The sequence below is a fragment of the Corvus cornix genome, chromosome 5, assembly GCF_000738735.6.
Source record: "Corvus cornix cornix isolate S_Up_H32 chromosome 5, ASM73873v5, whole genome shotgun sequence".
Classification (NCBI taxonomy): domain Eukaryota; kingdom Metazoa; phylum Chordata; class Aves; order Passeriformes; family Corvidae; genus Corvus; species Corvus cornix.
In genome coordinates, this window is record NC_046335.1 from 39,155,752 (window position 1) to 39,173,182 (window position 17,431).

The 17,431-nt window shown below is 49.3% G+C and overlaps 1 protein-coding gene across 3 annotated transcripts in view; it reads left to right on the forward strand.

Moving 5' to 3' along the window:
* The window catches only part of CREB3L1 (cAMP responsive element binding protein 3 like 1), a 45,167-nt gene that overhangs the window by 19,757 nt on the left and 7,979 nt on the right, over positions 1–17,431 (forward strand). For 2 of the 3 annotated variants that reach the window (XM_039551745.1, XM_039551747.1), the window contains exons 2-8: positions 4,315–4,543; positions 9,093–9,253; positions 10,815–10,893; positions 11,805–11,965; positions 12,608–12,757; positions 13,539–13,597; positions 15,443–15,511. In XM_039551745.1, coding sequence (XP_039407679.1) covers positions 4,315–4,543; positions 9,093–9,253; positions 10,815–10,893; positions 11,805–11,965; positions 12,608–12,757; positions 13,539–13,597; positions 15,443–15,511 — 908 coding nt within the window. The remainder of the gene's footprint in view (positions 1–4,314; positions 4,544–9,092; positions 9,254–10,814; positions 10,894–11,804; positions 11,966–12,607; positions 12,758–13,538; positions 13,598–15,442; positions 15,512–17,431) is intronic. The other variant, XM_039551746.1, reaches the window with a different exon arrangement.

Here is a 17,431-nt window from a genome sequence, read left to right on the forward strand (position 1 = left end):
CCATCTGGAAACTGTTTTCCCTCAGTACACTGCACACCCACTCCCTCTAGGCCAGGATGGTAAGGGTCAAGTTTCCCAGTTGACTGGTCCCCCTTGCTAAAGCCAGGCCCATCTGCGTGAAAGCTACTTGAAATATCTTAAAGGAGAATCTCAACAGAGTTGCAGAGTCCTTCATTGTCACACTTAAAAACTCTTGACCAATCTTCTGAGGAGCAGGAGCTGGCTGATCTCAGCCTGGTTGGAAGGCACTCTCAAGGAGTTTTGGTCTTGAAGAGGCTGTGAGAGGATGAGGCTGTTGTGCTTGTGTATCTCTGTCCATCCCACCTTCATTCACATCCAAGTTCCATGGACTCTTTCTTGGACCTTCCCTGGTCTGCTGAGACCTTTGTTGCCATTGTGTTGGCAAAAGTCTCCCCAAAGCCCAGCACAGTCATGTCATTTCATGGCAGCACATGAAGACCTTTAGCTGTACTGGCCCCAGCCTGGGTGGGAACAGAGGGCTAGTGACCACCCAGCACTTTTTTGGCATGTTACATTCCAGCAAGGATAAAGCTACTGTCCATTTAGTCAGGTGATAAACCTGCTTCTCTTTATTGCTCAGAAGCTTGGAGCACTGACCCTGCCATGCACTGCTGTTATCTACACAACCCTAAGTCACCATATTCTAGGACATGCAGTTCCCTGAAGCCTCTCTCACACATGCAAAGGAAGAGTATGGCTGAAGCTTTCTCTGAGTTTTGTCAGATAAGTGCAGCTCCCAGAATTAGGCTGGGTGGGACAAAATTTGCATATTCTGGGTGAACAGGCTCAATCTAAACTAATTAGTAGTGGTTTTGATGGCATCTAGCCAAAATAAACGTCTGGTTGCTCCTCACTGTGTCCATCACAGTCGGATCTTGACAAGAGGACTCTCTCTCTTCTTACTATGTGGTTGCATGCACAGCTGTCCTATACTAATTAGAAATCTAAAATTAACAATACCTGTTGGCTTCAGGAAAGAACAGAGCCAACCCAAGAGACCCAGTAGTCTTCCTGAGATGTGGTGACAGCTTCCTGCTGGTCCCATAGTTTCCATTGTGGGTATAGCCAGCTACAAAGCCATGTTATTATTTTTGTTTGCTTTACCCTTCCTTCTGAAGGGCAGAGCTTTCCTCTGCCTCTTGCCTCCTTCTTTGAGTAAAATAACAATCTCCAGCTTTGTGTCAGCTCTAGGCACTCTTCCTCCTTGAGGGTGTTGGATCCTTGGTGCCCCCTTTGATAATAACCATTGTTATTGCCAATCTCATAGGCTAGTTCCCTTCTCTCCACCATCGGTGTTTGAAGATGTTGGACTGGTATATGTCTGAGTGGTGAGAGCTGAAATGGGCTGCTTTGATGAGAAGGCTTTGCCGGTATTTAGTTTTCCTGGAGGATAAGACCCAGAGAGGAAGCCCAGAGAGGGGTAGATGCCCCAGCATTTCTGGATTGCCCAGGGAGGGGTGCAAGTTTCATTCTCCGCTCATCACCCATGTTTTTCCTGTACTGTGCAGTAGGTCTCTGTCTCTTGGGAGAGAATGGTCTCTTGGGGGCCTGAACTCCTGCACCTCTGGGGGAGCAGTGTTGCCTTCATCCTCATTTCCAAACAGGGAGGTCTTCCAGCAGCAAGTCTGCTGTGCGGTGTCTAAAAGAACCAGAAACCTGAAATTACTCCTGCCAGCGCTGGTACCTATGTTAAGGCTCTGATACTCAGCCCCTTGCACTCGTTACTCATCTCTCACCCCTCAGCAGCAGCTGGGGTGATTTTTTAGTTTCGGAGTAAAGCCAGAGGCGCATCTCCACCTCTTCCCTCTAGGCAGGTTTGTCCAACAATGGAGAGATTGTTGACTGACCAAGGGATTGTTGTTCTAAATGTGGGTGGGATGCTGCTAAAAGATAATCTGTGTAACTACTGCATGAATGCATTTTCTTGACTCTTCAATCTCACCTCTGCCTTTGTTAATGCACAGTTGTGAAAGAAATTGGAAGCACATGACAGCATCACAGACAGCTCTCCCTACAGCTGTCCATCCAGCTCTGCTTCTCTTCCATGGCTACACAGTGGTTCTAGTTTTGATGGTTACAATAGTAAATATGATTTGAGCCCAGCTCTGCTGTGTCGTGATGCGTTGGCAGCCAGCACTCTGAATCCCTTCACTTTCCTGTGGTTCTCGCCCTTACCATAAGGCTATCATGTTCACATCCTGTGTTTGCTTGTGTTGTTTAGAGAACACAAGACAAAGAACAGCTGTTACATGAGCAGGCACTCTCTGGGGTTAATGCTCAGGACTCCAAACTCTTTATCCTTCTGTGCTGTAGGATAAGACAAAACCTGGTTTTCCAGTGCTTTTTAGATAGCTATCTAACCCAGTTCCATTTGCTGACTCAGCTCCCTCTGAAGTTACACTCCCCACAGATGGTAGGTGTTTTCTGTTACTTGATTCAAGTGCAAAAATGCTCCTAGGCAACTTGGAAATGGCTGGGTAGATTTTACCAAGCTACCCCACCAACTCTGCTTCTGCTGTGGGAACAAGTGGAGAAAACTTTACCCCAGACATCGCAGGGAGGGCCTCAACACTAGGATTTAGCATGAGTGTGCCTTCTCCACTCTACTTGCACATGCATTGTCTGGTCTCTTGGGAAGCCTTGGATGGTCGTGTGTTGGGCTGTCACTCCAGGCAGTTGGAGGACAAGTGGGGAGGAAGTGAATGGAGAAAAATCTCATGTCAGGCAGAATGCAGGTGGCAGGGACTCCACCCCCATTTCCAGCATGCTCTGTGAGCATCTGAGGTTTTAAGTTGAGCGGCTGAAGGATGATGTTGGAGGGTGAAAGGCACTGACATGTTGAAGATTGCTGCCACTCACCATCTCCCTCCCCCACTTGGTGGGAAGTGTGGGTCTGTTCCTACTTCACTCCCCAGCCTCACCCCAAAGCTCTGACAGCCAGTGGAATGTTGACAGAGTGGTACTGTGCTCAGGTAAAACAAATATACCTTCCAGTAGGAGCGGGAACCTACGGGCTCCAGCATCCGGGGTCCTCTGGCCACCTCCTGCCTCAGTCCTAGCACTGGGGAAAGAAAGGACTGCACACACCCCATGCGTCTCTAGAAGCCAGGCTCTCTCCTGAGCTGAGCTCTCACACTGGAATTCATTGGCATTCATGTCTCCACTCTAGGACCTATGTGCTCTCTCCCACTCTCATTCATACCCTGTTGCTCTTGGTATTTCAGTATACCGCTTTCAATGCCTTTCTGCCCACCGAGATGCTTTTCCAGGCAGGGGGTGGGGTCAGACCCAGTCTGACTCTGCTGAGCTCTCTCCAGTTCATTTAAGTTACACAGTTCTGTCTGTGTAATATAGTCACTTGAATCTATCTGTCTTTTCTTTCCTCTCCCTGAGCCAGAAGCCTCAATCTGCCAACAAATGGGATCATTTTTCAGCTGGTGTTTGGCAGCCATCATTTTTCTCCCTGCCCAACCAATGCTTTGTTGTAGCAAATGGAAAAGTTAGTGATTTGACTTCTGAATAGGAGGATATGCCTCAAAGGAAGCAGGTTCCCTGAAGCATCAGGAGCTCAGCTCTGCAGCAGCACTGGCCAGATTTACTGACTGTTACTGGAATGATTAGTGGAATGATTGTTTGTTGTTAACAGCCCATCTGCAGTGTTTAAACTTCATCGGGCAGCTGAATTTCACAGGCATTATCTGGCTGAAGTACAACCTCATATGGTCCACAGAGGGGCTGTTAAATCCCAGAGGAAATTAAATACAACAGGGGGCCTTCCTGTTACGTTGATCCAACTGATCTTTTTTCTCTGATAGAAATCAGCAGCTGGGTTGATGTCCTCTGGGGCATCAGTGTGCCCATTGCTGCTGGCAGAGAACATGAAAAAGTGTCTGTCACCAAGGACAGGTGCTGAAGACCATGACTTTCTGCCGCACTTATATTTTATCATCATAGGAATTTCTTTCCTTGTACTCTATTCATTTTGTTGTCACAGTGAGATGATGTTTGGAAGACACAGATAGATACTCACAAAGGAAGGGGGAGATAAGATAATGTAGAAAAGTTTCATGAGTGTTTGTGGCATAGATAAACATGCAGTGATGTACAGCACCACATCCCTTTCTATCTTAATTCAAGATGTTTTTGTCAAACTGATGCAGGCAAGGAATAGGAACTGCTTTTTCCAAATGCAAAAAGGGCTGATGCTGAGGTTTGACTCTCAGTGCAGAGGAAGGCTCTCTGATCCCTCTTGGAGTTGACACTAATGCTCTTTCTCCCTTTGTCTTTCCTCAGCATTTCTCAGAGAACCTGGATCACTTCTCTGACAACATGGAGGATTTCTCCAACGACCTCTTCAGCAGTTTCTTCGATGACCCAGTACTGGCTGAGAAGAACCCTCTGCTGGACATGGACCTGGATCCACCCACTCCAGGCATCCAGGCAGAGCACAGCTATTCCCTCAGTGGAGACTCTGCTCCCCAGAGCCCCCTCGTGCCTGTCAAGACTGAAGATAATGTTAATGGTGAGCATGAGATGTGCACGCTGCACAGCTTTGGGCACATCTGTTACAGAGGCTCTGGCTGGCTTTCATATATAAGGACAAACTGGCTATTCCTTGGACTTGCGCATGGCTAATCCAGGGAAGAATTTGATTTGCTGTTGTCAAATACAGCCCACATTTTTCCCTTCCATTTGTGCTCTCATAGTCACATTACTCCTCTGCTGGGCTTACTGTTATTTTTGAGGATGATAATTGGCTGTGGCTCAGTGTGCTGCCAGCTTCTGGCAAGCAGTAGGCAATGTCTTTTTAGGACCCTGCAAACTTGGGTGTGGATGCCCTAGATCCAGCTCCATTTTGGCATCAGGCAGCAGGGTTTTGGCTTGCACATAGGAAGCATGAGTCTCTGGCTGCAACCAGTGCTGGTACATGTGGAAAGCTAAGTGGCTTCTTTACCAGCAGATCTTTTAGCAGGAGACAGAGAGGAACAGTCATTTTAAAACTTATTTTTAAAACAATTCATTTCAGGATAATTTATGATGGCTGGGTATTTTTAGAGCTGTCCTTACAGAGAGTCCTGTAATTTGTGGGATTGTGTGGGTGTCCCAACAGCTGATGGACACCAGGCTGCCTGAAAAAGCAGTGGCACAGACTCAGTGTACACAGAAGAAAGCTATTCCTTTGAGCAACAGTGAGACCTGGGACAGAGGCTTCCCTCTCATGACTAGGAATGATCCCAGCTTTCTGGTACAAACGCTAAGGCAGAAGGAGAGAAGGCTTGCCTCTGCTGCCTCTTTGGTCCTTGAAAAGGCACAACCATCTGCTACATTCCTTAGGGGCATCTCAGAGAGGTGCTGGGAGAGAGGCTTATGGCAGGCCAAGCAGCTCTGTCTTAGTACCAAAAAAGCTTTTGTTTTGCATTTCTTTTTCCTTAGTTTTAACCCCAGTGCAGTCTTGGAGGGGGCGACTAACAAAAAAACGCCAAACCAGCATGAACAAATAAACACAACTTTGTTTTGCCCCTGAAAATGAATAGGAGGAGAATGACTTGGGAATGAGAGAAGCAAAAAGGATTCATTTGTAGAAAGCAGTGAAATGAAGACTGCCTGCATGAAGCTATCTCAAGAACTCCTCTCTGAGACACTTAGCACCACTTCTCCTTCTCTCCACTGTGTCTGCACATGCCCTTCCTTCAGCTGTCATGTCTCAAAGGCAAGACCATGACTCTCTTGAATGGAGTGTGACACTGATGCTTGGGCAGAGGCCAGCACAGGGTGTACAGTGCGTAACCCAGGAGTTTGAGGTGGGCCTGGCACTTGCTCTCTGAGAGTGCAGATCAGTTTCATAAGGGAGTAAGGCCTAGCATTAAGGTGGCAGGTATAGGAGTATCCATGCATGTAGTCCTGCAGCTAGATAATTCAGCTCATCTTTCCAGGGCTTTCTTGGCTCATAATTGCATGTGAGTCATATTCTAGTGAAACCCTGAGTCAGGTCCAGTATTTGCAACACTGTGCAGTCCTTTTGGCACAGCTCCATCCAGTCTCAGTCCTTTTAGACATTCAGTTCAAATTAATTACCCAGAAATGGTTTTTCTTTAACATTAAGCAAGCTCTGCTCAGTCTGCTGAGCTCCTCAGGAATGCCCCTGCTCTGTCTAGGCTTGGAGCTGGCTTGCCTTTTATCAGCTTTCTCCCAGCTTTTCTGCAGATCTCCAAAACTCTTCCAAATCCTGCCCCTTCCCACATGGTTCTCACTAACACAGGTCAGCTAGGGCAAGCCACTGGGTGCATTGTGACCCTGCTTATCAGTGGAGTCTGCTTTCCAGATGGCTTGTGCATACAGGCTGGCTGCTTCATTTCCCAGTACCAGCCCTCAGTTTTGCAGGGTGTGATTTGATGCCAGGAGCAGGGGCAGCCAGGGTTGTGCAGAACAGCAGGCACTGGACCAGCCTCGGGTTAGTGCCTGCCCTCCTCTACAGGTCCTGCTTTCTCACTGCTCTTTTTGTCTCACCTCCTCAGCCCTGGGAAGCAACAGATATCTCTCAGCCATTTTTCTTCCCAATAGGTACAGAGTATCTAGAGCAGAGGATGAGTGTCTTGGCGTGCCTCATCCACCAACGTACAGTGAAATCTGCAGTGTTACAGTGTTACCTCTGAAACATCCTCTCGGGCAGCAGAATGTAGACGTGTCCATGCAGGATGCCTACTCCTCAGTCCTCATTGACCCTCTGATGGCTTATTTGTTTCTGATTCTGTAACCCAATCACTCCCCAGATAAATCTCCGAGGGTGGGAAAGAGAGCAGGGTCAGAATGTAGACAGGAAATGGGAGGACTGCACATACTTATTTGGGTGTCTGCTCCTTGGCCTGTCTGGACCAACAGCACTGGGGGCTGCTCTCTCACTGGATCAAGTCTGATTGGAGAGAGCCCTTGGTGGTCTGCTTTCCCTTGTCTGGTAACTTGCTTCAGTAGCAGCCCTCACAGACAGAGGATACCCCACACATCTGAGAAAAAGAGAAATGCAGATCTTTGCAGCAGAAAGGATAAGGAGGAAAAGGCTTCAAATCACAGTAAGGAACTTCAGAGTAGTCAGCAGGCAAAATGTTCCCATGGTGGGCATAGCAAAACCATAGAAGAGTTTAAATGGGGGAAGCTGAACTCTTCATCACTTTTCGAAAGGGTAGGTTCAAGTGAATCATCTGTCAGGACTGACACAGGTTTATTTGAACTTGCCTAGAGCAGTGGGATAGACTGAAAGATCTCTCAAGATCCCTCATTTCTGTGAAAGGCAGAAGTCAGTCCAAATTTTCTGGACACAAGCACTTGTGGCTGTGTGACACCTTGCCTCTTTCCATCAGAAGGGGTTTGCATACCAGGAGTAACTAGGGCTTCACTACCAGCTGCGGGTTGAGTGTCCTTAGCAGGACAGGGAAAACAACCCAATCTGTGTCTGCTCAGCAGCCTCTGCGTTGTCTCATCTGTGCAGTGCACCCCTGCCTGAGACGCTGCCTGATGACATTGGCCCTGGTGCATTGTGGGAATCTCTAGAAAGCAATCCAGCAGCACTGAGAGCACACACAGCTGAGGCACACGCAGCAGCCACAGGAGCTGTGTCTCTGCTTGAAGATGTCCACTCACAGAGGCAGCTGGAAGGAATGAACATCTGCTAGAGAGACCTGTCTAGGCAGAAAATAAGAGGTGCTAGGCCAAAGACAGGAAGACAACATATTCCATTGGCAAGGGCAACACTGTGTTATCATATATAATTCTTGTTTGGGCTTTAACACCACTCTGTCCAAGCAAAGGCCAGAGGCAGGATTCAGAGCAGAGAAAGACCTTTCTCCCTCTCTCCTCTTGCCAGGACATCTTCTGGACTGAGGCCTGCACTGCAGAACTGCTAGGCAACATCCCTGGGCCTGACAGAATGCTGCATGCAGAGAGCAGTGCAGAGGGGTCAGAGTGAGTCAGACTGTGGCCTTGTGGAGGCAACTGGAGCTCTCTCTGGTGACATGCTTAGCAATAATCTGTCCTGTGTCAAGCCAAATGTATTTTTGCTTGTCAGATAAAAAGGGAAAGGGAAGGGATGAGCATTAGGAAGGAGGGCACAGGCTGCAGGCCAGCTAGGAGTAGCCTTTTGGCAGGCTGAAGTGTTTGAAGAGCAACGACCGAAAATCTAGAGCAGAGCCCAGGCAGCTCTCCTGCCTAGCAGTCTTTTTTCCCATCTGATGTGCAGTTTTTCTGGGATCTCTACTTCCAGTGGCAAGCCAGGCTCACACCACAGATGTGCATGGGACAGAGCAGGCAGGAGGCAAGGGGAGCATGCCCCCACGTCTCCATTCAGTTCTCTTCAGACACTCCCTTTCCCTCACTGCTGCTTCTTGTCCCTGCCAGCAATGGCAGCAGGGCACGGCTGTGGACAACAGTGCCCTGAGCTGCCCAGAGCGGAGGAGAGGGTTTCAGAGGTGAGACTGAGGGGAGCAGCTGTGGAAGCAGCCTCACAAGCAGGTGCTGCAGTGAGCTTCTTCCACAGAAATGGACCTTCCTCCTCTTCTGTCATGCAGCAAAGCCCTGGTGCTTGGCACAACATCATCGGGAGGCCAAAGCAGCACTGTCAGCCTTTCAGTGTCATCATGCTTGCTTTCTCACCAGCTCTCCAGCAAAGAGATGGTGCTATTCTTGGTAACACACCTGGCAGCTCTGTGATGCTGGCCATGCTGCCTAAGGAGCAACAGCCCAGCATCCTTCTCTCACTGAGCCCAAAATATAAATAAGCTCCAGAGGATGAGACCTAGACATTACTGGGGGAAGAAACCCTGCAGCTGTCCTCCAGAGCTTGGGCTGCACAGTCAGAGCACAGCAGAGACACAATTCCTCTAGCTCTGTCCTGTGTGCTCCCCACACACTGGGGGTTCATTCCCTTTTGGACTCTGTGTTGTGGGCCTGCACATGCTTGTGTGGTGACAGTGCTAAACTTGGAAAGGCAGCCTCCTCAGTCAGGGGAAGCTGTCTGCATGGCTTTTTTTTTCTTGCCCTGTTCTTGCTAGAGTTTGACTCTCATGTTGTGCATGTTTCAGAGCTGGAGAATGGAGTGTGGTCACTGGGGCCCAAGCTCTGCTCCATCATGGTGAAACAGGAACAGAACCTGGCTCTAGACCTGCCCGAGTCCCAGCTAGCTGCCAGCTCCATACCAGTGCTGAACCTCAACCCTCTGCAGAGACTGCCAGTCCCCGAGGAGGTGAGCCCATCTAAGATCCATCGGGAACCTGGGCTCTCACACAGCAGCACCCCTGGTGATGCAGACCCAGCCACGTGACTGCAGGGTTCTGCAAAGTGATTTAGCTGCTGGACAAACAGGAGAGGGTGATACAAAGCCCAGATACTGCATTATTTGTCATTCTCCTCTTGAAATGGCAGCACGGGAGGCTTTACAATCTCGGTTAAATATAAGCATGTTTCCTTGGCACAAAAGCCAAAAGCTTTATGCTTGCACCTACTGGATCTGTCCCCTCCAATATGCCAGTATTTCTGTAGCCACTCTTGGCTTTTTTTTGTTTTTCAGAGAAGAGTGTCAATTAATGTGATGCCAGTGACCCCACTATACCTGCATATAGACCCCTGCTCTGGCACTGTCTTTTTCATGGCCTTGGACTTGTCACATGGCCTCTCACTCTTCGTAGCTGCTCACTGGAAATGTTGGTCCCACTCCAGGTCCTGCTTGCTTTTTCCTATGAAGCAGCAGGATTTACTATTTCTATGTAACAAGGGGCCAACTCTTTTGGTCATATCTAGGTTCTTAAGAAGCCTGTTTGTCTGAAGGAGGTTCACTTATGCCACTGGTATGTGGGTGTAAGTTGAGGGCTCAGTTCAGCTGGCCTTGAGTCCAGCTGTGTTGGATGAGAAAGTCGGACCAGTCTCACACAGACGTTGCCTATCTTGTAGCAGCTCAGTAGATAACAGTAGACCATCTCTGGGTTCACTTCCTTTTTTCACTCACGCTCAGCATCTTCCCATTTAAGCAACCATCCAAAACAAATGGGTTCTTCCAGCCAAAACTGTGCACAAACTTCCTCTATTATTTACACAGCTTGAACTTGCTGTGCCCTCAGATCTCTGCTGTGTGTGCTCAGCAGTCATACCATGGTGCTCTCTCAGCTGTGTTTACAGTCTGGAGGAGTTTGCAATGTGTCTGTTTAGTGTAAAAACTCCACCCAATGGTGGGCTGGGGGCTGGCAAGGCAGGAGGCTGAGGGGCAGCATAACGCAGATGGGAGTAAATCTACTCTTTATTCAGCTCTCAGGCCCCTCCAATTGGAAACAGTTGCCCAGTGGTCCTGGTGAAAATCATGTGAACAGGATGGGGGGGTTGTTCTGTTTCTGTACAACCTCCATACTCCCCCTTATAATGAAGGCAGATCAAAGAGGGACTTCCCATGTAACGCAGGGGTTGGTTTAAATTACACTGTCTGGGTCTATCAAAGGAAGAATTGCCAAGAATAAAAGTCATCTCCATTTTGGAGGTACTCAGCTCAGTGCATTACTTGGCAGCACATCCATCTGCCACTGCCACTTCCTCTGCAAATGTGTTTGCACTCTGTGTGCCCAGCAACTGAGACTTCAGGGGCTTATGTTTGAACTCTTGGTTTCCTTTATGTGTGGTGAGAGGCTCCTTTGGGGCAGAGCTGTGAGATGGGGCAGGACAGGCAGCAGGGGAGCAGTGGCTATGAACAGAACTGGTGGGATCCTTCTGGGCAGGGGAGGTAGCAGTGGCCAAGAGCTCTTTCTGCTTCTCTTCCATAGATTCCTATAGAAATGACTCCAGCACCTGTGATCAAAGCTGAACCCAAAGAGGTGAACCAGTTTCTAAATGTACCTACAGGTAAGAAGATAGAATTTCCTGGTCAGCTGTATTACTCAGATATAGATTGTTATTATACAGGGAGAAAAGACAACACCTGAGGGCAGAGCCGTTCACATAAGGTAGCACTGGGGCACAGAGCAATAGAGGAGTGGGCACTGCACTGTTCCAACTAAGATCAGCATCTGCATCAGCAGCCACACACAAAATTGTTCAGACAGGGACTCCCAGGCAAAACAGGCTACTTCAGATCTGGAAATATGCAAGAGTGCTTTAAAATCCTCAGAGAGACTGTAGAGCTATCCAAAAATAACCATCTGAAAGTCAGGAAATTCAGGATCCAGTTTAATTTGAAAGAAACCCAAGCATCTGAAAATCTGCCGATGCACAAATGAAAGCACTATGGGAACTCCCACTGCCGCAGAGAGACATTCCTAAGGCATATTCCCACCTCCATTAAGGCCCCTAGGGCTCTCCAGTACAAAGTGGGGACAGTTTTCAAGTGCTTGGAAACCAACTGAGTGACCAGAGCCCTGTTGGATCAAGTGTGCTGGCAAGTGTGTGAGTCCTGCAGTGCTTTTGGAAGAGCTTTTCTTTCACAGAGCTTTCTGTACTCGTTAACAGGCTATGGAGCAAAATATCATGGGCTTTTTACTTCATTTTGGTTGACACTGGAGTACCTTATTGCTTTGTAAATACCTTCAGTGCCTTGGCAAAGCCCCTGCCAGCTCCTCTGCAGTTCCTAGTTTAGCACATTTGAGGTCAGTCTAACCTCTGTCTTGGGCAGTGCTCAGTTCAGCCTTTTTCTCAGACTCACTCCATCTTGTGAAACTCATCACCCTCTCCTTCCAGCCCTGTGTTATAGGCAGGGCCCTATGCCTGTACCAGCAGGCTGACATGAGAGCCATTGACTTGATCTCCTTATTTCTCAGTAGATGACCTGGTGCAGATGCCTCCAACTCCGCCCAGCAGCCATGGCAGTGACAGCGACGGATCTCAGAGCCCTCGGTCCCTGCCTCCCTCCAGCCCAGCCCGGCCTGCTGCTCGGTCTTCTACTGCCATCTCCTCCTCACCTCTCCTCACAGCACCACACGTAAGGAGGCAGCAGGGCATCACTGGGACACAGGGCTCCTTGCTGCTCAGAGGGTTTTGGAGGCTTTCCAAGGCTCACGTGGAGGTTCCTGCCCTTGCTAAGGTCTCCAAGCTGAAATGCTCTATCAAGGCAATGTGATGCCTTAGCACAAGGATGTGGGGACAAAAAGCGCTCGCAGGAGTGAGGAGAGGCACAATGAATCTTGCATAAAATCTACCAGCAGCTACCTTGTTTTAGCAGGTACTGTGTTTCACCCATTCTTTGGGAAGTGGCCGATGCACTAGAGGACTTTCTGAGGAGGCTAATGGGAGAGAGGAATTACTGAGAATTCCCCTATCCGAACCATTTTAACCGTCACCCAGAAGTTTGTTGGCAGGGTCCTGCAGTGTAAGTGTGTAGCCAGCCTCACTGTGAAGGAGCAGATGCCCTCCCAAGTAAAAGAGGAAAGGAGTTGCTGAGCTGTGCCCCTAGGATCGGGTTGAGAGTAGGAAAGAGCACTGCCCCGCACCTGTTTGGTGTCAGTGGGCAGTAGTGTATTCTATTCTGATGTGTACAGCCTCTGGCTGCTCTGCAAGGCTTTAAGGAGGATCACCGGAGTAGAACTTCTTGGTGACACTGATGGATGCTCTCTGTGTGTTTCAGAAGTTACAAGGAACCTCTGGCCCGCTGCTCTTGACTGAAGAGGAGAAGCGCACCTTGATTGCAGAGGGCTACCCCATTCCTACCAAGCTGCCCCTCACCAAAGCAGAGGAGAAAGCACTGAAGAGGGTCAGGAGGAAAATCAAGAACAAGGTGACTGCAAAACATGTAATCATACAGTTCCCATGATTCCAGAGCATCCTCAGCTGACCAGTGCTATATTTACCCTCACCTCCTCAGCTGCACTGCAGCTCAGAAAAGGTGGGATCCTGCCTTTGGTACACTAGCACAAGCCTCGCAAGCCACAAAATGGTGCCAAGGGGCATCTCTGCTTGGATGTTCTGCAAACAGCCATATCTGGGAAGTGTGGCTTCCAGCCCAGCTCCTGGGAGTGTGTGGCCTGGGACAGGGTCCACCAGCTAAGGTATCACAGATCAGACAAACTGGTCTGGTCAGGCCTTGTTGCAAGGGCAGGGAAACCAAAGCCATTGCATGGTGCAGGACGGGTGATGCACAGTGTTCACTAGCCAGGCAGAGGCTGTGAGACTTTAGACTGGGATTAGAAAGCATCCTGTGGGAGAAATGGTGAGACTGAACGAATCACCCAATGACTCAGAAGTGGTCTTGGGCAGAATGAACCCACATGGCGACAGCACATACCCATGTGAGTCAGAGGAGTGGAAAGATGCTCTCAGCGAGGGGCATAATGCAAAAAAAGGTTGTGGGCTACAAGCCAGGGAAGGCTGCATACCTACAGCATCCATCCCTCCCAGTTTTGGCCTGGAGACCAGCAGGAATGGCAGACTGGAAGGCAACTCCCCATTTGCCTTTAAGATGCTGTGTGTGCAGGGAACAGACAAGATGCATGAGCCACAAAGAAATGTCCAGAGGCTCATGATACTGACTCCCCTCTGATGGCTTGTCCCCCTCACAGATCTCAGCTCAGGAGAGCCGCAGGAAGAAGAAAGAGTATGTGGAATGTCTAGAGAAAAAGTAAGTTTCTTCTCAGTCTTACTTTGAGAAAAGGATTCTGTCCATGCACAGCCCCCCTTTCTAGTGTTTTGTCTCTGAATTGCTCAAAAAATACAGTTCCTTGCAAGGCTGGCTGCACAGGAGTTTGGTTTGGGATCCTGCCCCTACTCTCCTCCCTCCTAGAAATCCTCTTGCGGGATAAAGATTGGTCAAGAAATTCTGTGTTTCCAACTGCTTCGTTTGGCAGGTCCCCTGCAAAACATAGGCCGTTTTGGCTGCCAACAAGGTGGGATTTTGGGTAAGAGTCATGTTTCCCCTCTAGAAGTTGCTTCTATTTTGTCTGTCCCATAAGTGGCAGGCTGTGTGGGCACTGACAGTGGCTTTCTTGCCCTCTCTTCCCATGAAGGTGGACACACAAGCACTTGACAGCAAGAAAAACCTTGCATTACAGTTATTCCCCACACTCTCCCCCACTTCCACTCTCTGCATTAGCTTTGTTTTTCTCCTTGCAACCTTGAGGTCCTGCACGCCTAGCAGGCATAAGCCTAAAGTGAAGTCACATGACACTGACAGGGCAGAAAATAATTCCTGTACTAGCAACCCTAATGCACATTCCCAGGCAAAGAAGAATGCTGAAATCCAGGCACAAATTCATGTTTCTGTATAATTACCATTTTCTTCCCAGTTACTAACACCATCTGAGATCAACAAATGGAAAAAAACAACCTCCAAACCCAACTTCAATTAATTCTTCTCCCTGATGCTATTTATCTTCTCTAGTTCCACAGAAATGCTCAATTAAAGCAGATGATTCAAGGCACCTTCAGGTTCTCATGCTGCACCTCAGTGTGCACAGGTATGTCCAGGCATCAGAGCACATCACCTCCAGCTAGTGTCCCATATGGGGACCTTCATGCCAGGGCTGGGGAGTTGGCTGACCTCGCTCAAGGGGCAGGTCCAGGGTGTTTGGTGCTGGGGCCTCCTCCCCAGATGTTGCCGTGCTGCCTGTATGTACTCAGCAGTTTGTTACGCTAGAGCATTGCTATGACAGATGGCTTTCAAACAATGCCAGGTTTAAATGTGAACCAAAAGCAGCATTCAGTGATTTTTTTTTTAATAGAACATGCCTTTGGTCAGCTTGGCTTACTAAAAGCTGATTTGTCAAAACCTGTACTTGGGCCTTCACCATTCAGTTTGACACTTTTGCTGCAAGCCCAGTTTTTGCACGGAACGCCTGGTTCAAAGGCTGTGCTGCAAACCTCCAGCAGGATAAGGCTGTGTCTCTGGTCTGCCTTTCTCCCGACCTGGAGGCACTCCCCTTCCCTTGTCCCAGCTGCAGCCTAACCACTTTCCCGTCGGAAGCTGTGGGAAGGAGCCTGCAGGTTCTCTGCTGCCCTCAAGTGCCTGCAGTCGGAGCTGGCCCAGCGTTTGAACAGAACCGTCTGGATTTCACAGCCGGGGCGCAGACCCCAGGGCAGGTTCCCAGAATGAGTGGGAGAGGTTTGAATTTGTCCCCCTCCTCCTTTTTCATGCTTCTTAGGGGGGTTTGGAAGTGATGGAAATGTCTGCATAACTTTGTGTCTGTCCTGACTTGACCTGCCTGTAAGCAGGTGCTACTGTCTCTCCCAACCCTCAGGAGACCCTGAACTGGGAACTGTCACATTGTAACTGTCCACCTGCAGTCTCATCCCTGCTCCACTGGGGCTGGCTGCAATCAGGTGGGCCAAGTAACATTTGATTCCAGGACCATATCTGTAGGTGACAGATGAAGCCACTGAGCCTCCATACCCCATGAAAAGCAAGGACTGCATTGTCTTAATCTGTCTGGCCTTTGTGACTAACTGGCTATGGCTTTTATTCCCATAGGGTCGAGACATACACAACAGAAAACAATGAACTCTGGAAAAAAGTGGAGACCTTAGAAAATGCAAACAGGTAAGAGGAGCTAGACTTGACCCTCTGTGGATAGGGCAGGGTGGGTAGGAAGGGAAGTCGGGAGCACTGGAGCAGGGGGACCGGAAGAGAAAAGCAGGCTCCCCCAGCTCCTGGATGGATGCTGCTTGGTGAGGTGCTGGTTTTCAGCCCATGACAGCAATGAGGCAGCTGGGTTTGGTTAGCAAGCCTGGAATGTTTCTGTTGGGATGCCAGGACACTCCGCAGCGAGGGGAGGGAGGGAAGGCATGTTTCCCATATCTCTTCATCCTTCTCCCTGCAATCCTTTGGGCTCGTGGTGCCTTCTCCATTCCCCTCCAGGGCTCTGTCTGTCTCCAGGGCAGATGCATTAAGGGAGGCCCCTCACAACAGCCTCTCAGACTCACTGTTTCTGCTTTTGGGCTCTTTGGAGGAATACAGGGCCCTGGGCATATTGTGGCTGTTTCAGGTTACTCTTGAGAAAACTGAACAGACTTGGTGAATACAAGGAAAGCCCATTCTTCTAAATAAAAGTAGAGATCCCAACTCCCACCAAATCCTGGGCAATTCCTCGTGCATGTGGTGTCCCAGCCCTTTCCCAGCCTCTTTTGGGCATAGCGAGCCCAGAGAATCTCTATCTCATCTGCTGCTATTGCTCACCTGAAAGGAGCAAGCTGCTCCCACAGCCCCAAAGTTCTCTCACCCAAGGCTCTGGGTTTCCTCACTCAAGGCTCTAGTGAACACTTGTGCTTCTAATATGCAGACCTGGCCAACCAATCACATGGGGAATTTGCTTCCTTGGAAGCAAATAATGAAGACTCCCACCCCTGCAGTGGGGATGGGCAGCTGGAGCTGGAGAAGGGCCCAGCTCTGCCCCATCTTACGGGACACAACAGGTGTGAGCAAGGGCAGGGTAAACTGCAGGGGATGCTTGTGTCTATAGCCCCATTTATATCAGCTCGACTTGAAGGGGAGAACCACAGCCAGAGAGCCAGTTCCTCACCCACTCCTCTGCTGCCATGACAGCTCATGGAGTACTCCTAGATGCTCTACTGCACACCTTCCTCCCATTGCATGACATGAGTGCAGTGGCCTTGGCTTCCAGGCCTGCCACTGGTGCTGGGACTGGGGACTGCCAGGAACGGTCTGGCTGAGGTGTGCGAGGGCCAGAGGTCTCCTGTCTGCCAGAGATACAGCTGCACTGCTGCTCTCGTGCATGGGGCACAGCTTGCCCCCCTGGTCTCTCTGGGGGTGTGGGCAGCCCTGCTGCTGAAAAAGTGTGAGCCCCACCCTGAAAAATCAGGAGACTGGCCTAAAAGCCAAGAGATTTTTATTTTTTTCCCGAAATACACATTGTGTTCTTTCTAAGTTGGTTTGGTTTTTGAGCACTGCCAGTGGGACACTCTGTGCTTCTCTCCACATGTACAGGGAGCAAAACAGGATTTGGAAAGGGATAAAGCTGGGATTCTCCTGCAATCTCCTGGTTCCAAGACCTGGCATTTTATGAAAGTTCAAACATACTTGTGTAAAACAGTCAGTGCTCCCAGAGGGAAAGTCAGCAATAGGCTCAGTTTCAGTAATATGCAACTCTTGGGAACTGTGTGCTCTGTAGTCTCCCTCATCCCAGATTCCTTCACCAGCTCAGTGAAGGGTTCAGTAGCTCTTGGTAACACCTACCACTGTTTTGTGTTATGTGTGCAGATGCCCATGAACAGTTAAATGGGGCAGAGAGACGTTAGCATGTGTTCCAACCAGGGCAGTCAGAGTATGAATTAAATGCTGAACTCAAGATTTGGCTTTGCCTACATCCCTCTGCAGAATTTTCCAAGACTGAAGAAGCTTGAGGGGATCACAACCATTTCTTATTTCTCTCTCCACCACAGTTTGGGGCACAGGTCAAGCTTCAGAGTGTGTGTCTCTGAGTGAACTGGGAGCAGGCAAGCC